Below are 21,955 nucleotides of genomic sequence, written 5' to 3' on the forward strand. Positions count from 1 at the left end.
ATGTCTTAATTAAGGTAACAAGGATAGCTTATGTGTGTGCATGAAACTGGTTAATGTAGCAAAAGCTCTCAGAATCTTGCCCTTCTGTAAAATCCTTGGTAGATGTTTTTCTCTATTAAGATGTGTATATTTGCATTCCCTTTAGGAGAAATCCTTATCTGAGCCATGTGAAAATAGCCAACACGTTCCTCATAAATAGTATTATTTTTGATAGTGAGTCAGATTGGACCAGTTTCTTCCGCTAGTCATAGCTCTTCAGGTCCAGCCTGAGAATGGAGGTTTGCGGTCTGTACTAGTAACAGGATGCTGGAAGTGCCTTTTAGAAGCTACCTCTGCAACTACCTGCTGCCTTTTATATTTTCTGCCTTCAGGATCTTACAAAAATCCAAATTTTACAAGTTGCCAGCTGATCTAACACCTGGAGTCTCCTATCATGGAACCTGATATCTGGTGAAAGACATTAATATCTCACATTCTGCTTCTTTCTATGCTCCCAAAATACAGTATCCTGCACAGCAAGAATGCCACAAAAACAAAGGATGTTTTAAACAGATCGACACTATGTACCTCTGGATGAGCAGACTTGCAATGAAATAACGAATGCAAACCGAGACAGTAACGTAACATACATTAAGGTATTTCTCAGTCTGCAAAGCACTGTGTGCATTCTCATGCCATGCCAGCTATGAAGAATGTGCCTGGTTAAGGACACTTGCATTTTCCATTATAAGCAAGCATGTTCCTTGCACATTTTGAAGCTAGGGCTGTTTAACCTTAGGTCTCCTCACATCCTTTTGGTGTCAGGTTTTTAGTCTGGAAATACCAAGAAATGTTCCACTTATGTCCCTAAAGTACTGCACATAATATTTTTGGAAAGTTTAGCAGAATAATAATGAGATTATGTGTTGCTACTGGAGATCCTCACCTGCGGAATGAATTCATTTTATGTCAGTTTTGCTGCACTTTGGAAAGTGGAGTTCTACAAACCAAGTTTATCTTTAGAAAACTAGGAAAACATTACTTGCCCTTTTAAGTAAGGCCATATGTTTACTTAAATATTAAGAGTATGGAGGTCATTGTTAATACCTGCTCCTAGACCAGGCCTCTTTCGGTTTGGGTGGAGATTAGCACCTTGTAATGCTGAGATTATAGGGCAGCTCTGAGGCTTTATTGCAAATCCAAGGAAATGACCTTTCCACATATACCCAGTATGACCTTCCATTCCAAATAGTCAAAGTTACTGGTTCTTAATTCATTGATATTTCCTGGAATGGCAGACTACACCAATACCGCCAAAAGGTAAGAAAAGAAAAAGACCCATTGAGTCCTTGAAACAGGACTGTGTGTAGAGTTACAAAAAATTGCCCAAGTATTTTTAGCTAGTTCACTAGAAATAGTAAGGCTTTCTTACCTATCACCTTCTCACACAAAGATATTTCGTCTGTTGTTCTCTGATTCCCTCCTCCCTTCCCCAGCCTTGATTGCATATTTATTTATTTAATAAACTTTCTATCCTGCATGGTTGTAAAAAATAATAATGCAAAACCGTTTACAAAATAGTCTAATAGCAGTTTACATATAGCATAAAGCTGTGTATCCTGTATCCTGCCTCTGAATCAAGATAGTAGAGGGAAGAGAAAGTTTTTAATTTGCTGCTACATAAGCAACCCTGCCTTCTAGCTCTATTGCTCATCTTGACAACTACAATTATTGCAGAACCATAGATCAACTGTATTATTATTATTATTATTATTATTATTATTATTATTAAAATTTAAACACTGCCCTTCATCCGAAAGTCTCAGGGTGGTTCACAAGCTAAAAATACAGGACCAAAGCACAAAATAAATAGCTGAAACTAAAACAAAACACAAACACATTTAAATGCCGTAAAATAGTCATCAGCCAAAGGCTTGGTTGAAGAGGAACAACACCTGACACCTAAAGATGTATAATGAAGGTGCCAGAGGAACCTCCCTGAGGAGAGCATTCCACAAACAGGAATTTAATGAAAGGTGAGTTGGATCTAGCGTTTTCCCTCCATGAGCAGACTGGCAACTTCCATTTGCAGATTCTGATCTAGGGGAGGTTCTGCTAAATGGATGCTCCTGCGTGCAGAAGGAGGAGAAGACAATTTTTTATCATTTCCCTACCCTGCAGACCCATGCCACCTCTCAACTTGTTATTGAGGATCCACCAACCTTCTGGTGCAAATTTCAGTGGGGGACACTGTGACACAAGAGGCTGCGGGAGGAAGGAGGTAACACTGAAAATCTCCTCTTCTCTCTTCTGCCTTTTAGCAGTTAGCAAAAGTCCTCCAGTGGTTAGTCTGGGTCCAACCCATTTTTTGAAACCATGTTACTCAGATTGGTATATTAAATCAGTGGTCTCTATCAGGAAATAAATTGAAGAAAAACTGATGAAGGCAGAGAGAGACCCTCAAGAACCTACCAGAACACGTTCCTGGTATCAGGTGAGCAAGATTAATGCTCAGCCAGCCGACATTTCTTTTCAACTCAAAGGAAAACTGTTCGTAAAATAAAGGGCAGGGCCATTGCCTCCTCCATTGTCTCCCTAGTATTCAAGATTTCTATTAACTCTGAGAGATCTAGGGTTAATACCCCCGCAGTTGACAGGCGCTAAGCTGGGGCCTTGCACAGGCTTTAGATGTAAAAACAATCAGCCATCCACCGATGCCATTACTCCCCCAGACTATAGAGTGTGGAGAAATTCCTGCCATTCCACAGAGGGTGAGGGGACTGGGATGGGGTGACCTCCTTTTGTTCAGCTCCAGCTCTGCTCAACCAAGGAATAGCTTCCAAATGATTTGTGAGTTCCATCTATGAGTTGCATTGTAGAGGGCTGAGGAGGGAGACTTGGGAGTGTCAGCAGATTGCTGAGTTATGTCTTTTTCAAAGGAAAATTATATAGCACATACAGGGGGGGTGGGGGAGAAGGAGAAACAAGGAGAAATTGAAGGAGTGGAACCAGATTTTCAACGGTGTGATTAGCATTTCTTTTGATGCCATTATGTTCCCGCACAATTGTAATGGGGCCTGTGCGAAACCCAATTAGATGATTAGAAGGAAAGCTAGACGTATGGATAAACCTTCAGGCTCGCTTTCAACATACTGGTATATAAAGGAAGGTTCCCGATTACAGAATCAAAGAAAGGGCAGCACTGATAAAGGATTAAGGAACATAGACCATCCCACTGCATGGAGGCATTCCTGGTAGATTAACCATATAATAGAAGAATGAAGTCTATGATCAAGTCAAATTATAGTATGCAATATGCAGATAGCAGGAATGACTAAGTACAGAGGTCTTTAGGTAGGAAGTCAATTTAGTAAGAGAAACTCAAATTACTTAAGCAAAGAAGCCGCATCACATGGTGTCAAGTAAACCACATATTCTTTAGGGGAACAATTTCTTAGCCATAGTTTGAATCTTCTCTAGCCCTCTCTAGATGACTTGTTTATTGAACACTCATCCTCATTTGCTTACACAAAGCAGACAGAAAGGTTAAATTATGTCTGGATTTCATTGAGCATTTCTTTTGATTTTTTTTGCAGGATGGTTTTACAACAATGAACATTCATCCTGCATTAATCCTGATTTGCTCATAAGGTATTCAGATATCATTCCGTTGGTTAATTGCTCATCCCACACTTTTCAATGCATTTTCAATGTACTTTTCTATGATTCTATGATCCATTTCCCCATCATTTCCAAACTTCAAAAAGTCTGGGGAGGTGGTATGGGGGGTGGTATGATTGTATGCTTAGATTTAATTGTATGCTTAAATTTTGCTGTACATTTATGAAATCCAATCAAAACGATTTACAAAAAATAAAAATTAAAGCTGATTCTTTTAAAATTTTGATTTGTTGTGCTAGGGTGACAGAACCCATTAATCCACTTTAACTGTGCAAACCTAACCTTCCAGCGTGCACTTGAATCCCTCTTGCAAAATAGTGGCAATCTGGAGTCAGCCAAGTGGCTAAACCTCTGTTTTAAACAGGCTGTATTATATCATATACTGAAACAGTTGCTGCCATCTGCTGGAATGTGTAGAAATTATGAAGATTCCCCAAATTTATGCTGCATCAACCAAAATACAAGTCATGTTACAACTGCATTTCTTTAAGACAAGAGTAAAATAGAACTGGTGGCGCTGTGGGTAAAACCTCAGTGCCTAGGACTTGCTGATCGTAAGGTCAGCAGTTCGAATCCCCACGGCGGGGTGAGCTCCCGTCGTTCGGTCCCAGCTCCTGTCAACCTAGCAGTTCAAAAGCACCCCTAAGTGCAAGTAGATAAATAGGGACGCTTTATAGCGGGAAGGTAAACTGCGTTTCCGTGTGCGGCACTGGTGCTGGCTTGCCAGATGCAGCTTCGTCACGCTGGCCACATGACCCGGAAGTGTCTTCGGACAGTGCCGGCTCCCGGCCTCTTGAGCGAGATGAGCGCGCAACCCTAGAGTCGGTCACGACTGGCCCTGTCGGGCAGGGGTACCTTTACCTTTACCTTAAAATAGAACCATGTGTGAAATGATGGCAGTCCCTGCTCTAACAGCAACACTTCCAACATTTATCTTAATATTTGATGCTTCCATGTTTAGTACTTGCAACTTAATAAAGCTTTACAAGCTCCCATGCATACTACATAATATAATAGGTAAAGGTAAAGGACCCTGGATGGTTAAGTTCAGTCAAATTTGACTATGGGCTACTGCACTCATGGCCGCTTTCAGCCCGAGGAGGCCGGCATTTGTCCACAGACAGCTTTCTGAGTCATGTGGACAATATATCAGTTGATATCAAGCTACCAGCTTATGCAAAGAGCTATGTGTCAGGACCAGCCCTTACCTGGATATTGTTATCTGCCCCACTTCCAGATCAGTATGGAAGGCACTCTATGGAGCGGTTGCTCTTTGCCCCACCACTGAGGCTGAAACAGTCAGAACTGGAACTAGCAAAGCAGGAAGCAATGCACGAAGCTCCCTTCTCTAAGCTACCATCAGAAACCAGCATTCCCCCCCCCCTTTGCTTTATTTGACATCCAGCATGATTAAGTCTTCTTGTGAACTCAAAAGTTTGCTTGCTATTTTGTGACATCTTGTTATAACAAGGGGATTTTTCAAAATAGAAGTGGCAGTTTAATCATTAGCCATGCATGCTAATGTAACCCCTCTCTTCCTCTGCTGTGTTTATTTGGAAGGTTTCTTTCTCAGAAATGTTTGCTTATTTAGCATGCAGAGGATTGCCAAAAGGCACCCCAGGAGATGACATCATCATCCCTGCTGTAAAGCAAGTGGAGTCGCTTGTTCCTGCTCCACTACACCACTGAGTGCAATACAGTGGTACCTCAGGTTAAGTACTTAATTCGTTCCGGAGGTCCGTACTTAACCTGAAACTGTTCTTAACCTAAAGCACCACTTTAGCTAATGGGGCCTCCTGCTGCCGCTACGCTGCCGGAACACGATTTCTGTTCTCATCCTGAAGCAAAGTTCTTAGCCTGAAGCACTATTTCTGGGTTAGCAGAGTCTGTAACCTGAAGCGTATGTAACCCAAGGTACCACTGTGGAATGAATGAAACAACATGGAAGCAGATTGAGCAGTCAAGCCAAAGTCAAGGGTATTTAGGCCTAAATCATTGTACTGGGAGCACCTTCTTAATTCTATCCCAAAAAAATCAGTTCAGTATTGTATGTGCTGAACTTTAGCTTGATTGTGTCTGGTGGATTTTACAGCTAGCAGGAGATGAAGTCACACTTTTCACTTGGTTGAATAAGTGTAAAACAGCACTTTTGTTGCAATAAGGGTATGCTCTCAAGGGCCTCCACAGTGGAATTATCACTTGGAACAGGTGTGCTACATCCGTGACGTTCTAATTTTGGTATTTTAAAAATAATTAGAAAGGGTTTTCAATTAAAACACTGAGAGCCAGTCATAAGTCTCCCATGCTCCCACCATGCCTGTTACAGCATTTCCACAATTTATCAGAGAGAAGATTAGGATTGTTGTTGTTGTTGCTTACATTATTGAATTGAATAACATTGGTAATTTCGACCTGGGCAGGTTCTACATGCAGTTTTTAAATACCTTTAACACACAGCTGATAAACCTCCAATGCTTGTAGCCCATCGCAACTCTTTCGCACTACAGTACTGTATTTATGTCTCACCTAAAACTAGGTGGCGCTGTTATTCTCCCCTCTGATATGCTAATTCTGCAGCCTCTTTCAGGAGTACCCCATTAATGCTGAGAGAGGGGAGATAGATTATAATAAGTGGACATCTATTCCAACAGCAGTGTGGGGAAAAATTAGATTAGATAACTTATAATAATAAATTCTGGTAGTTATCTAATTTCGGGAGAATATTACCGTTAACGGATGTTAATTGGGGGTAGTGTATGTCTTCTCATTTCTGTGACAATTGGTTCGGTCCTCAGGGATGCGCGTCAACGGCCAGGCATGGAACAGCCCATTTAAGGGGGGTTAATAAGGGAGAGTAGTCAAGGTCTACTCAAACCTTGGGAGAGAAAAGTTTCAGTTTCATCCTGCAAATGAGAAAATACACTTTTGCTTTACAGGAAGACGTCGGGTTTTTCCTCATTTGCGCCCTCTCTTGGTTTTGTGGGGCGCGACACCTTGCTCCACCCCACCCCGCTGCCGGCAGGTGTTTGGTTCCATCCAGTTTGAATCTGCCGGAGGAGGAGGAAGGGGCGGTAACACCAACGGGCTCCCTAGAAGCGGCGGCGGCGGCTGTTTGGAGGCGGCCAGAGAACACCGGCCGTGCTGCCCTCTCTCCCTTTGCCACCGCCGCCCGGTCACCTGCCCTGCCTCGTCTTTCCCCATCACCTCCCCGGGGAAGGTGAGGGAGCGCCTAGCCCTTGACTGCTCGCCCTTCGCCCATGACGCTCCTGCGCGCTTGCTTGTCCCCTCACTCGGCACGCAGACGCCGGGCGGAGACGTAGGGAGACGCTCGCCGCCCGCACTGCGGCTTCCCTCCCAATTCCTGCTTATGAAAATTTATATGGGCCAGCGAATTATTATTATTATTAATTTTAGTTTTTATGCGCCGCCTTTCTCCCTTGACAGGGGCTCAAGGCGGCTTACAGATGAAATAGGGACAGCTAAAAATATCCTCTCCTTGTAACTACTGCGAATATAAAATAGTTTTGGGGCACAAGAAGGGCTAGTTAGGGTTAAGGGTTCACTTTCGTCTATTGAATAGCTGATCTCAACTAATCTCTCTGCAAACAAAGCAAGAAGAACACATAACAGGTCATTTGGAAGTTTCCTGTATGACTGAATCCCACTCTAAAATAGTGGCAGTTTGGAAGTGCTCATAGATGCCTTAAAAAAATCTAAATGAGACAAACTGCAAGGGTCGGTCTATTATGGCTACTTCTAGACAATTGCTATTTTGTAGGTGGGATACAATTGCATACTACAACAAACCTCCCCGCATTGGGATTTTTTGAGCTAAGGAAACTATCAGGAAAATGTGTGTGAAAGTGGGATATTTCTTAACAATGTAACATCTCTACATACAAATCCGAATGAATTCTTGGTAAACAAACAAAAGTCATATATGATATTCCATGAACTTTGTGCAATCAAATCAGAAGGAATTAAACAGGTTGTAGGGAAGCAAAGTATGACACTCCTTGCATTTCATGGCCTTTGATCCCACTGTTTACATCTCCCTCCCATACATGTGTATGTACAGCTTTATAAAATAAAATAAAAACTAAAGGGAGTGGCAAGTAGGCAAGTAATGGTGGACTCAACTATACAGCTGCAAATAAAACATTTTAAGTGTGTTGTAAAGTGCATTATACAAATGTGACATTAGATGGTGAAGGTGAGATATGGCAAATGCAATATATTTTTGAAACATTTTTTAAAAAGCATTTTCACAACATTTTTTGCATGTGTCTAGATTCCACTGGTGAACAAAACTCAGTTTTCCAGGCAGACATGCTAAATGCTATATTTATGAAGCTTTTCAGTTGCTCTACAAAAGCATCTCAAAGCAACTTAAATGGTACACATGAAGGAGTGGAGCACAGGGACAGGCTAAAAAGTAGACTGCTACATATTTGTGGTACAAATAATAAAATTAACTGCCAAGATATATTGAGTTAATGGTGACCACTTGTTATAGGAAGGAGTACATTTTCAATAGCCAGTTACCAAACCTGGGTGCATTAAAACTGATATCTCACAGCATTTAGAAGTTGATCTGATAGTTCACCTCAACATTTTGTTACTGCTATGTTTTCTACTAGGAACAAGATGCCTAATCCTAAAACCACCTCAAGTGACAGCAGTGACTCTCAGAACATAGACTGTAATCCTAGAAGAGTAAGGGACCATGAAGACAGCCATGGCGGAGACATGCCTAGCCTCTGCCCACCTGACACCCCACCTTGTATGTCCAATTATGATTGCTAGAAAAAAATATGTGTCATTTATATTTAGAGCAAAATTGCCAACTCAAGATAAATTACAGGCAACTCCCCACTTACATGGTGGTTACATTCTGGGGCCCCAAGCACATGAGTGAAATCACAAAGTGGGGAGCACTCTCTAAACACCCTTTAAATGCTCTCTACTACTCTTCATCCATACCAAAAATACCGTATCAAAAAATACCCACAACTAGAACTGAAGCTCTGGGACCAGCAGGAGGCTGGAGGACGTGTAGGAAAGTGGCTACTGCTGTTCTAGCCTGCACATCCCTGCTGCGCTTCCAGGCTCTTCAGGGCTTCCTCTGCCCTCAATAACATCCTTTTTGGGCTCTGGGGAGGGTCTCCTTGCGAGCCACAAGGACTTTCCAGCTCTCCTGCCATTTCCAGGTATGAATTGAATTATTTAATTATTTCCCAGTGCTGTGCCTATACATGTCACACAAGTAGAACATGCATAAGTGGAGGGAATGCCTATATACAAAAGGGAATTAACAAAGAGTTTGGGGCAAATGTGAAGCGGTGTCTTGTTTATTTTTCACACATTCAAAAAATAATATGCTGGAAAATAATTTGAATTTAAATTGCAAAACAACAAAGCTTAATATGTATTAGAAGATCCAAAGTTATTGTCGTTATTTTTCACATTATTATCAAGTGATATAATATAATTGGGAAATTGCACTTGTCTTATAAGCCAGCCTTTGGGACTGCTGCTGCTGCATGCCAGGTTGGCTCTGAATAAGATCTCTCTCATCCATGATCTGATTGTGGATGAGGAGGCTCATCTGGTCTGTATTACTGAGACTTGCGTGGGTGAGCAGGGTAGAGTTGGTCTCACCCAGCTGTGGCCACCTGGGTACCCAGGGCAGCATCAGAACAGACTTGAGAGTTGAAGAGAGGGAGTTGCTTTATATAAATTTTCTATCCAGACTGAGTGGGGGTATTGTTTTTGTTTGTTACCATGTTATGTACTTTTTGTGTTTTTGTATAGTAAAGCACCCTGTGATCTTCAAATTAAGGTTGGAATACAGATTTAATATATTGAGGATTTGACATTTGAACAAGTTGCATTATAATGAGCTGACTCATTGTTTCATCTAGCTCAGTACTTGCTGCTCTGACTGGCTTCAGAGTTCTCTGACTGGGGTGTTTCGCAGTCATGCTACATTAATTTCTTTTTCAATGAAGGCACTAGCAATTGAATGTGGAATCTTCTTTATGCTAAGCTTTGCTCCACTACTAAGCCTTGGTGCTGTCCCATACTATTGGTACATCCAGACAAGTATTCTTAAGTGGCAGCAACTGTCAAGCAAATGTATTTATGACATCCAGTTGGGAATGGCACATTCCTTTTTGCAAGTTTCATGATTTTGCAAGTGATGCTGGGGAACCCCCCCCCCCCCTTTTCTGTTTTTAAGAACATTCATAGTAAATTGAGTGATTTAATTCAGGCCTTCACAACTTATGAGCTACCAAGTAGTATATAGACAACCCTGTTTTTATAATTTGCCTAGGACTGCAAAAACAGTATGTATCAAAAATACATGGTTGAAATTGCCTTGGTGGGTTACAAATAGTACATGTCTTTTTACATTGGTCTACTCTAAAATAAATAGTTGCATTTTCCTTTCCTATATAAATAATCTTTCCCCCTTTGATGGATAAACGAAGTGCCGTTCTGTTTTATTTTTATGCAGCCAGTCCTCCCCAAGTTCTTTCTGTGTCAGAACTCATGGAAACAGCCAATGAAGTCTCGAAAATGACCATAGCACATGAAATTGTAGTAAACCATGACTTCAGATTGCAAGAGGTGAATTTCTTACCAAACAGGTAGGTTTTCTTTTCCTGCTTATTTTCCTGGTTTTATTTTAGTTTCCTGTTAAATCTAGAAGGATATTGTTGGTAAAAGGATGTGGTTCTGAAAAATTAAGAAAGATTGTGTAATCTTTTTTAATTAAAAAACTTATTTATTGATTTTTCACAAGCTTTTTAAAAAATGGTGTATTGTGTTTGTACATACACATTTTCTTACATGTCTTGCCCAAAGTGATCTCCGTCCAAGATGTCCTATTTAACTGCTCAATTGAGAGTGAGTGAGCGGGTGGTCTGTGGGTTAAACCACTGAGACTAGGGCTTGCCGATCAGAAGGTCGGCGGTTCAAATCCCCGTGACAGGGTGAGCTCCCATTGCTCAGTCCCTGCTCCTGCCAACCTAGCAGTTTGAAAGCACGAAGTGCAACTAGATAAATAGGTACCGCTCCGGTGGGAAAGTAAACGGCATTTCTGTGCACTGCTCTGGTTTGCCAGAAGCAGCTTAGTCATGCAGGCCACATGACCCGGAAGCTGTATGCCGGCTCCCTCGGCCAGTAAAGCGAGATGAGCGCCGCAACCCCAGAGTCGTCCACGACTGAACTTTAACTGTCAGGGGTCCCTGATTCAAAAAACAAATATCCAAGGCTTCACTATGGATCATTCATATCAAATGTAAGTGGAAATATGTTAATAGCAACTGTTTTTGACTCACAGTTTGGAAAGCAGAGTGAAAGAGACATTGCATAAAGCTTTTTGGGACATTCTGAGAGAACAGCTCTCCAAAACGCCACCAGACTATTCCCATGCTATCAAGCTGCTACAAGAAATCAAAGAGGTGAGATGTTTGTGTATGTTTGAGACTTCATTATTTATAGCATACACAGCTTGACCTTTGTGATAAATAAATTGTTACATTAACAATATATGTGGTCATATGTAAAGAAGAAAAAGTGAGATTTCCAAAACCAGTAACTAATGTTGCTTAGGGTTGCCATATTTCAAAAAATTAAAAACCAAGACACTATGAAAGGTATTGAGCTTTTTAAAGGAAGACCATCCCACCCCCGGATGTCAATTCCACTTTTGAAATCCTGGTAATGTCCGGGACATATAGCAGCCCTAATATTGCTTGAGAATTTAAGAATTTAAGATTTATTGACTGTCATTTGCCTATAGTAGGGAAATATTTTTCCAGACATCCCACTTGCTAATATTTGTCACACAGTTATGTGCAGGTGGTGCTGTGGGTTAAAGCCTCAGCACCTAGGACTTGCCGATCGAAAGGTCGGCGGTTCGAATCCCTGCGGCGGGGTGCGCTCCCGCTGCTCGGTCCCAGAGCCTGGCAACCTAGCAGTTCGAAAGCACCTCCGGGTGCAAGTAGATAAATAGGGACCGCTTACCAGTGGGAAGGTAAACGGCGTTTCCGTGTGTGGCTCTGGCTCGCCAGAGCCGCGATGTCACGCTGGCCACGTGACCCGGAAGTGTCTCCGGACAGCGCTGGCCCCTGGCCTCTTAAGTGAGATGGGCGCACAACCCCAGAGTCTGTCAAGACTGGCCCGTACGGGCAGGGGTACCTTTACCTTTACCTTTACCTTTATGTGCAATCAGGCTGACAAACATGGGTTGGGTTCCCCCCCACCCCGCCCTCCATATTTTTCTGCCGTGTTATTCACACTTGCGCGCATAGCAAAAGTACAGCCAACCATTCATAATTATTGTCTCTGGTTAGTCATGTGCAAAAGCAAGGTAGTCTGGAAAATTGTGAAACCACTCACTATTCCTTACCATGCACACTTCAAGCTGTGATTAGTGATTAAGCTATGTAGCTGCTATAGCTGTGTAACTGTTCCCAATTGTGTATGTTCTCAAACTTCAGGTTTGCAATCAGTTTGAACATTTGCTTGTAGAAAAACATTTTTCTTGAGACTTCCGGGTTGGCGCCTCCGGCAATGGCGGAGTTCCTCTGATCGGGAGGAATTTGCTCCGTGGAAATCAGGGTCTGACCGCCACGACGAAGGCGGAGACCCACTAAAATCACAGGCGGGAGAAGCTTGTGAACGTGGGATTCGGCTGCTCGCGGGGAAACCCAGTTTTGGGGATCCGGAGCGACGTGGGGTGAGTGGCGCAGTGCTTCGAATTGATTGCTTTTTTCACGGAGTGAAGCCGCATTGCTGTTGCTGGAGAGCGCTGACTTTTTCCTGTGGACAATTTGACTTCAAACAACTACCCGTGAGTAGAACGGAAAATTGGATTTACAAACGTCTTAATTTGGTACCGAAACGGGAAGCTCTCAAACAGGAAGTCCGCCTTCCCCTTTTGTAAATAGATTGAAGCAAAGAAGCTGCAAGCTAAGGTCTTGGAAAGCCTTATGTAAAGGATTAATCTTCCATCGATTGAAATCATTAAACCCCCCTTGGAAGCAGGAGAAGAGGGGGGAAATTTTGGATTGTGTAGCCTGCAGGAGAGAGTGATAAAAATTAAATTACCACTGTTCTGAACCTGGAAATGGGCTGCCAGTAGATTGATGTTTTGGGAGAGTTCATTGACAGTGAAGAGAACGTATGTTGACAGTTAGTTAAATAAGAGAAATATATTGTTTCCATTGTCCTCTTCTGCATTTAAAAAGGAGGAAAAGTAACTGAAAATTGAAACTAACTTTACTTTTTGAACTGTGCTTGAAATGACTGATACAAGTGGAGACTGTTTCTCTCTAGAGGGAGCTTTTGAAACTGTTACAAGAGTGGAGCTAGGGAATCTCCAGCTGCATGATAAGAACTGTGAGAATCAGAGATTGACCTTAGACCATTTAAGAATGTCGACAGGAGAAGCCTTAGTGACTGCATTATGTAAGATAAGCTACTCGTTGGAACAACTTCACAAGAAGACAGATGCTTTGACTACTAAAATTGATAACTTGGGAGAAAAAGTGATTAATTTGGGCCAAAAAGTGAGTACCAATACAGAAATTATTCAGGATTTGGTACAGGAATTTACTTTAGCAGGACAAATTGTGGAAAAGGAGAAGGAGAAAGTTGTTGTTGTCGAACCTAAAGTAATACAAGTAGGAGCCTCAGCCTTACAGAGGCAAATTGAGGACTATAAGTTGAGGCCTTTTATGATTGAATTTAGAAAAAGTCAGATTTTGAGGATCGAAGCTCTGCCTGGACTAGAGAAGGAAAGTTGGATAGATCCCTCCATGCAGGGATTAACTGACTTTTGGGACATGGACTTGGTCAGGAGGAGATTGGAGTTCTGGGGGCCTTTGGATTTGGAGGAATCTTGAAACATGCCCTGAAATACTTTATGGATCTTAGCTTTAACTATGGAAATTTGGGTGACCTGTCGAGAAGGAATAAAAGCATCGTTAGGTTGGAGTTTCCCCGAGATCTGCTCTTTAGCATCAAAGAATAGGAAGAAGACCTGCAGAAGGGACGTGCAAAGAGTGAAGAGCTTTGGACATAAGATCTCCAGGTTGATGGACTGTATGGAGTTGACGGAAGTGACTGGCAGAGTCCGAGACATATGTTGTAGATACTTTTGCACATTTATTATGCTATTTTTGTGATATACATATGACATGAGAAAACTTGGTATACTTATTTGTATAACATTAGTTTTGTTTATAAAATCAATATATATGGACTTGTTCTGTTTTTTACTTTACAGTGGTACCTCTGGTTGTGAACGGGATCCGTTCCGGAGCCCCATTTGCAACATGAGCAGAACACAACCCGCGTGTGCGCAGGTCGCGATTTGCCACTTCTGCGCATGCACATGATGTCATTTTGTGTGTCTGTGCATGCTCAAGCAGCGAAACCTGGAAGTAACCCTTTCCGGTACTTCCGGGTCGCCGCAGGACGCAACCTGAAAACATGCAACCTGAAGCAAACGTAACGAGGTATGGCTGTAATCGGTTATAGTCTTATAGGGTTTTGAACATAGCAAATGAAAATCAATAAGGTTATTAAAAATGGCAACACTTTATTCTTATGTAGACCCTACTGTCCTTGCTCCTGCCCCGACAACATCGTCTGCAAAGTCAGATTGAAGAAACTCTGGACATGGAGCTGATAAAACAGGAGGCTGAGCATGGTGCTTTAGATATCCCCAACCTCACCGCTTACATCTTAGGTACAATGGCAATGCTCTGTGCACCTGTTAGAGATGAGGAGATACAGAGACTACGAGTCATGGCAGACCCAGTTCATTTGCTCAGGTGGGCACCATTGGCTTGGACAAAGGTAATTTTCTAAAAGTAATATATCCTTTACTGAATTTATCCTAAAGGAAGATGCATCATTTTGCTACCCTTGGGAGTACAACATCTGTTATTCGATCTCCTTAGGATTTGATTTTATAAATCAGTTTTATAAATCACCTATCATTTCATAGCTGTGTGTGTGATGGAAATAAATAATTTTAAACTAAATTCATCATTTGGCTTTCCTTAACAATTCCAGGGGTAAATAAATATTGATATTCAGACCATAAAGCACAGTTTATTGTAGTATACACAAGCAGCAGCGAGCCAGAGACTCACATATTCCTTACATCCCTCTCTTCCTTTGGCACAACTGTAACTGTGTTTCTTGTCTTGTCCATGGAAGAAATTTGGTTAGTTTGTTAACAAGCCAGAGTCATAAACCAACCTGATCCTGACTTGTTTGAACAAACTATAGTTTGCTCTAACCAAAACCCCCACTCCTTTCCCCCAGTGTGGATAGAAAGAAACTCTAGTTAATTTAACAGAGAAAGTGAAAGCCTACAGTCTCCTCATTGTCATGCTTGCTGCTGCTAGTGCACATAGCACTGAACTAGCATTATAACCAAAAAGACAGAATCACAGGTGATAAAGAGCAAAAGGTCATGCCTTTCAAACCTTTACTGCAAGGTATAACTAAATCTAAATTCTAAGACAAGCTTTTAATATGTAATTGCTCTGTGGCATAGCACTATGTCTCCTTAGCTATTGAGTAATTTTTTAAAAAAATGTCTAATCAAATTTTGCTTTGGTATACCTGGGAATAGCATCTTCCTCTTCCTGAGTTGTGCTTCTGTTTATGCTACACTATTTCTGTGATCACCATAGTAGTCTAAAGAAGCTCATTCATCAGTGGTAACAGGTTTGGTTTTTGCTCTTTAGTATGATTTCCTAGATTGGGTAGTTAAATGTTTACTTTGTTCCTGTTGCCTACGGTAGAGAGATCTTCAGAGTTCTGAACCTAATGAAAATGGATATGGTAAATTTTACCATACAAAGCCTTCGACCCCATCTCCAAGAGCACTCTGTTGAGTATGAAAGGAAAAAATTCCAGGAGCTCCTGAAGAAGCTACCAGGTGTGTATCAAATATGATTGTAAAATAGTCTCTGGTGCAGACCAGAGTAGAGGGTTAACACATGCCACAACCACATCCAAGGCACTTCTTAAACACAGGTACACATAAGCACAAGAGGAAACAAGTTTTAAAATCCCAGTTTATACCTGAAGCTTTTCTGGAAGATCAAACTTTTCCTCTACTTCTGTTAGCACATAGATTCTCTGCTTGCCAAATTATGATATGGAGTTTGAGGGGATACTGTACGTTTTATGGTTTCCCCTCTTCTGAGATGGGCATCCCCCATCAGTTTTAATGGTAATTATGACTGGTGTTGCTTTGGTATTTTCATTATGTTTTTAATTTTGATTTCATGAACACTGTTTTGAGAAGATTCTCTTTTTTTATTTAGCAGTATAAAAATTTATAAAATAAATAATAAAAACCAGAATTGTCAGAAGTGGGTTGGCAAACAGTTTTAGTGCTAGTTTTGGTTAGTAAAAATGTAGGTAATGTACCGTATTTTTCGCCCTATAGGACACACTTTTTCTCCAAAAATGAAGGGGAAATCTGGGTGCGTCCTATGGGGCGAACGCAGGCTTTCGCTGAAGCTTAGAGAGCGAGAGGGGTCGGTGTGAACTCCCGAGGGGTCGGGAGTTCCTGCAGGGCTGTCTAGGCTGCGGATAGCAGCTTGCTTCCCGGAGCGCTGGCGCACTGAAAGCAGAGCGCCCAGCGCTTTGGGAACACATCCGCAGCCTAGGCAGCCCTGCGGGAGTTCCCTGCAGGGCTCCCCACGCTGTGGATAGCAGCCTGAAGCCCGGCGCGAGGGGCGCCCTGAAGCAGAGCACCCCTCGCGCCGGGCAGACATCCGCAGCGTGGGGAGCCCTGCAGGAGTTCCCCGCAGGGCTCCCCACGCTGCAGATAGCAGCCTGCCGCCTGGCGCGAAAAACGCCCTGAAGCAGAGCGCCCCTCGCACCGGGCAGACATCCTCAGTGTGGGGAGCCCTGCAGGAGTTCCCCGCAGGGCTCCCCACGCTGCGGATAGAAGCCTGCTGCCCGGCGCAAAGGGTGCCCTGAAGCAGAGCGCCCCTCGCGCCGGGCAGACATCGGCCAGCCCCACAAGCTCGGGGGACAGCAGGGAGGCGCAGCGCCGTCACCCTGCTGTTCCTCGACCTGGTTCAGTTTCCCCGACCTGGTTTTGGGGGGGAAATAAAGGGGGAATTTTTTTCCTTTATTTTCCCCCAAAAAAACTAGGTGCGTCCTATGGGACGGAGCGTCCTATGGGACGAAAAATACGGTAATGGTAACAGTACCTCTCCCATCACTCCCTTCAGTTTTGGGGAGAAGAGAATATTTATGTGAGAGAAGGTGGAAGAAGAAGCAAGTGAGCCCCTGGGGTGCTCCTAATGAAAACAAATGTTATGTACTCATGAAACCTAGCGCAAAGTCATACCTGAAGATTACTATAAGTAAAAGGGACAATATTTGATTAACCACCTCCCTTTTTGCAGTTTTAATTTCCTGTTAGCTTCCACAAATGTGCCCTCATTAAGAATTGTTTTACTCTTAACTTTTCACTAGTTTTTTTTTTTTTTTTGCACCATGTTATTTAAGAAAAAGGCAAAATGCAATGATTATTTGTTGCCAGTAAGGTGCAAATAAACACGAGAAAGGACCAGCCTACACTTCTTGTTTTTTCCTCCAAACCTCCATTTCTCTAATGTTACACTTTAGGTGGCCTCACTTGTACAACTGAGTGGTTGCGCAAGGCAGCAGCTGAAATATCAACCTCTGATCTGCTACCCTCCTCATCCACCTCTGAGACCAAAGGATCATCTGTTCCGCCCTCCTCTCCGGCTGCTAGAGAAGTGTTATCTGTCCATAGTCCCACAGCTGTTCTAAACCAAGCATACATGGACTTGCTGCATTGGGAGCCTGGAAGAGAATATCCTGAGGTAAAAGGCACCTTATGAGTCAGAAATAATAATAATGCATTTTCAGAAACAGGTCTTAAGATAACACTATAAGGCCACATTGTGGCACACTAGTTGGCTACGAGTTAGGCAGCAAAACACAGAAATGCAATGACCCATTTTCTGTCTGTTCGTTGCTCACACGACAACCCACATCCTTCAGTAGCAGGGAATGTACCAGCTTAGCTTGGGCATATTTCCTTTTACTCCAGTAGCATAAGGTGCATGCTAAAGAAATCTGCATAGTAACCCACTGGTTTATACTGTTATTTCTTTGCAGACTATGTTGATGGACAAAGCCCGCTTAGATGCCCTTCAGATGAAAGTGAATCAGCTAGCCATTATTGCTGCAGTCCTACTAGTGAGCAGCAGTACATGTGGAAGTGGAGTGTTCAGCTCACCAGGATGTGGCGATAGGCTAAAACGGGTAATAAAAGCCCTTCTGGAAGGACTTCCTGACGCAAGGTAATGTTTTTATATTATTGGTGTTGAAGGCAGGAGAGATACTCACCCAAGCCCAGCCTCATGTAGGCTGCTTGTGGGCACCTAGAAAATCCAGAGTTAATCTAATGCCTCTTCATGCTATTTATGAACAGGCAGTGAGAACCTGTGTCAGTCATTTTGATGAAGGTTGTTTCCTATTCTTATTCATGGAGAAAGCATGCCCACTTCACTTGAGGCATAAATAAATTGTATGTTGTAACGATAATATAGCAGAGAGAGAAAGGCAGAGGACTGAACAGCAGTTCAGTATAAGCCAAACTAGGGGCACAACTGCTCATATAGCTTCTGTGTCAAGGGGGAGAGAGAAGATTACTTCATAAATATTGCAGGCTAGTTGTTGCCTACTGCAGGCAAGGTTTGTTTTTTAAGACTTAATTCTATAGGATTACAACAGGTAGACCACTTCTTTGCTATTATGCATATATAAAGTTCAATTTCATAGACCTGTCAGATTAACATGGCCCCATCTTTGTGTGGCTTAGGTTAGAAGATGTTTTAATGGATATCAGCAATCAAATGCATGAGGAAGTTAATAGCATTCTCCTGCAGTTGGGGTATCCTGTTCTCAGCACTGACAAGGCTGCTTCACTTAAAGGCCAACTCACGAGTCTAGCAGAGAAGGACAATGCAGTACGGATTCTAATTGGTGAGTCATGAGTTTTTGCATATTTTTAATGTAATATCACACTTGAGTATGAAAAGGCAGAGTGTGTATTGCATTACCATATTTTAACTGCTATTTTTTGTTATAGTGCATTTCATATATGGTTACCCTGGAATCACCTGTGACAATATATACGTTAGTATCATATAATATACTACATGCCTCCACTGCATTCTCATTGTGCCGTCCAGCAGTTATTCTAGGTAGTACAGGGCTTTTTACAGTCTGCCCCAAGGAAGGTGAAAGAACCATTGGTAGCTCGCTGTGACTTGTTTGCAAATTATTTTGAGGATAAAATCGCTTGCATCCACTGGGACCTTAACTGTGGCAAATGAAAGTTTTCCAGAGGGCTGTCTAGTCTTGTTATGTTGGATGCTTCACTTAAGACTCGAGGATGTGCACAAGGTGCTTGGATTGGTCAGGGTGGCCAGTTGCACTCTGAACCCTTGCCCCTCTTGGCTGATAAAAACTAGCAGGCAGGACAGTTGGCTTAGTCTGGGAGGTGACAAATGCCTCCTTGTGAAAGGGGGTGGTCCCTGCCTGCTTGAAGGAAGTAGTGCTACTCCTCAAGAAACCTTCCCCGGATTTGGAAAATCTAATTACTGGCCAGTATCCTCTTCTTCAGCAGAGTTTTTGAGTGGGTGGTTGCAGAGCAGATCCAGGCACTTTCAGAGGAAAGTGATTTTCTAGATCCATTTCAATTGAGGTTTAGGTCCAGTTTTGGCACAGAAACAGCTTTGGTCGCCCTGTATGATGATCTCTGTTAAGTGAAAGACAGGGAAATGTTGATTATCCTTGAGATACTATTGACCTTGGTATTATTCTGAAACGGCAGTCTGAGATAGGGGTGGGTGGCACTGCTTTGCAGTGTTTCTGGTCCTGCTTGGATAGTTGTTTCCAGAGGGTAATGCTTGTGGAGTGGTCTTCAGCCCCATGGAGCCTTCACTGCGGGGTTCGTAGGGTTTGATTATATCCCCCATGCTGTTTAACATTTACATGAAATTGCTGTGTGGGGTCATCCGTAGTTTTGGAGTATGTTGTCAGTAATGTGCTGGTGACACACAGGTCTACTTCTCTACATCTGCAGGTGTCACTGTGGATTTGCTGGACTGTTGTCTCAGTAATGGACTGGATGAGAGCCAATAAACTGATGCTCAATACAGATAAGATTAAGGCACTATTATTGGCTGGTTCCCTAGATTGGTGGGCTGCTTGATGGGGTTACACTCTCTTTGAAGGAGTGGGTACACAGCTTGGAGGTACTTCTGGATCCATTGCTGTTGCTTGAGGCTCAGTTGACCTTGGTGGTGCGAAGTGCCTTCCATCAGCTTTGGCTGGTAGCCCAGCTGCTCCCCTGTCTGAACACAGATAGCCTCTTTTGTAGTCTGTTGCTCCAGTAACCTCTAGGTTAGATTACTGCAAAGCATTATACATTGGGCTGCCTCTGAAGATGGTTTGGAAACTTCAGCTGTTGCAGAATTCGGTGATCAGGTTGTTCACCAGGCAGGGCAGTCTGAGCAGTTTAACTCCAATCCTGACCCAACAGCACTGTCTGCAGGGCTATCATAAGCATATGCGGTGCCAGGGTGCAATGATCTGCCCGGTGCCCTCCCCCCAGGATGCCCTGTCCCAGGTGCGCAGGAGGGCGGAGCTGGCCAGCCGCCTCAGCATCTTGCTGGCTCAGTTGCCCCTGAACTCGTGGCGCAGAGCTGCCCGCAGCAGAAGTGCCCGTCGCGACGCTCGGATGGACGGACAGACTCTTCCCCAGACTCAACTCTCAGGACCCAGACTCTTGGCCTGGCACCCCTGAGAGCCTGGGTGCCCCGCACCCCTAGCACCTATGGGCAAGACAGCCCTGTCTGTCAATTGGTTTCCAGGTCCAATTTGAAGTGCTAGTTTTGACCTATAAAATCTTAAATAGCTCAGGAACACAATATCTCAAGGACCCCCCTCCGCAAACTGACCCCTGCAATGATAATCTGAGGCCCTTTTTTGAGTGCCCCCTCCACAAGAGGCCTGGAGGGTGGCAACACAAGAATGGGCCTTTTCTGTGGTGACTCCGTTTGTGGAACACCCTTCCTTGGGAGGCTTGCCTGGCATCTTCATTACTTATTTTTAGGCACCAGCTGAAAATGCTTTTCTGTAACCAGGCCTTTGGCTGATTGAACATTCTATGGCCTTTTAAATGTCTTTGTGGGAAGGGGTTTAATGATGTGTTTTTATTCTTGTTATGTATTTTGTGTTCTCATTTTGCATTTTTATGTTGAACGGCCTTGTGATGTTTGATTAAGGGTGGTGTACAAATTTAATAAATAAATCACAATCACATAGTGGAATTAATGATACACCTCATGTAAAATTGCATACAAGAGGCCATTTACATGCCATTGTGATTAAATGAATACTGCAGTCACAATGAATATCTTAATTGCATATCAACAACATCTGTATAATGATTTTGTACAACACCACCCACTTGTTTCTATGAAAAGTTCTATTCCTGTCCTTTCACCCTTTATTATCCTATCTGCCTTGTGATTTTTCAGCTAACTAGGGAGCCCTAACATGAATAAGTTACAGGAATCAGGTCTTTTTCTAAATCTGTTTCAATTCCTACAGAGCAACGGATCCAAACTTTTCTTAGGCTTTGTTTGTATCCTGGTGGCCAGAACGCTAAGAACCTACCCCAAGGCCTTGCTCCTATTCAAGAAGAATTACTGGAAGTGGGCCAGAGGTTTGGCAGTTTGATTCATCACAACAGACAGGTGTTTGGTCCCTACTACTCAGGGATACTGAAGAAATTGCTGCTTCCAGAGGGAAAATCTGAAGCAGGGACAGATTCCCATTAACAATCTAAAACAAGCAGCACACACAACGACAGGGAGAGGGGGAGAGAAAAACTGGCAATTGTTCAGACTGTGCTTTGGCTCAAAGTCCACTGCAATCAAGTGAGCAGCTGTCCTGCTCTGTGCTGTGATACCTAAAGCACTCATACAGCTGGACTATTGAAGCTGTGGGATACAGTTACATAAATACCAACTGACAATGCCAAGTTTGCCACAGTAAACCTTTAAACAGCTCAGAATGTTGTCTTGTGTTTTTAGACTAGCTTGTGCATTTTCCATCAAATGGGAAGGGCAAAACTAGGGACCTGATCTTGTAGCCATTAATGTAGAAGGTAATTAATTTCAGTGAAACTAGATAT

At 42.9% G+C, this 21,955-nt stretch overlaps 1 protein-coding gene and 1 long non-coding RNA gene across 2 annotated transcripts in view; one reads left to right on the forward strand and one right to left on the reverse strand.

Moving 5' to 3' along the window:
• Positions 1-6,463, reverse strand: part of LOC307218575 — a 34,883-nt gene extending 28,420 nt beyond the window's left edge. The window contains exons 1-2 of the long non-coding RNA XR_013840012.1: positions 6,388-6,463; positions 6,187-6,263 (exon numbers count right to left, since the gene is read on the reverse strand). This is a non-coding gene — a long non-coding RNA (uncharacterized lncRNA). The remainder of the gene's footprint in view (positions 1-6,186; positions 6,264-6,387) is intronic.
• A 91-nt stretch (positions 6,464-6,554) lies between these two features.
• On the forward strand, positions 6,555-21,835 carry TCP11 (t-complex 11). The gene is made up of 10 exons (XM_079980884.1): positions 6,555-6,877; positions 8,301-8,443; positions 10,181-10,313; positions 11,009-11,129; positions 14,290-14,510; positions 15,495-15,631; positions 17,344-17,564; positions 17,863-18,047; positions 18,569-18,732; positions 21,370-21,835. Exons 1-10 carry the CDS (start codon positions 6,570-6,572, stop codon positions 21,597-21,599), a joined length of 1,863 nt encoding a protein of 620 aa, XP_079837010.1. The 5' UTR covers positions 6,555-6,569; the 3' UTR covers positions 21,600-21,835.
• The last annotated feature ends 120 nt before the right edge of the window (positions 21,836-21,955 follow it).

Source organism: Podarcis cretensis, assembly GCF_951804945.1.
Source record: "Podarcis cretensis genome assembly, chromosome: 6".
In the NCBI taxonomy this organism is placed as follows: Eukaryota; Metazoa; Chordata; class Lepidosauria; order Squamata; family Lacertidae; genus Podarcis; species Podarcis cretensis.

What these genes read in the sequence shown, in the direction of transcription:
- TCP11 (XM_079980884.1), top strand. Translation starts at nt 6,570, where the DNA reads ATGAGAAAATACACTTTTGCTTTACAGGAAGACGTCGGGTTTTTCCTC. An exon ending in CCCACCTGACACCCCACCTT is followed by an intron (nt 8,444 to 10,180) that starts GTATGTCCAATT and finishes ATTTTTATGCAG; the next exon opens with CCAGTCCTCCCCAAGTTCTT. An exon ending in CTGGAAGAGAATATCCTGAG is followed by an intron (nt 17,565 to 17,862) that starts GTAAAAGGCACC and finishes ATTTCTTTGCAG; the next exon opens with ACTATGTTGATGGACAAAGC.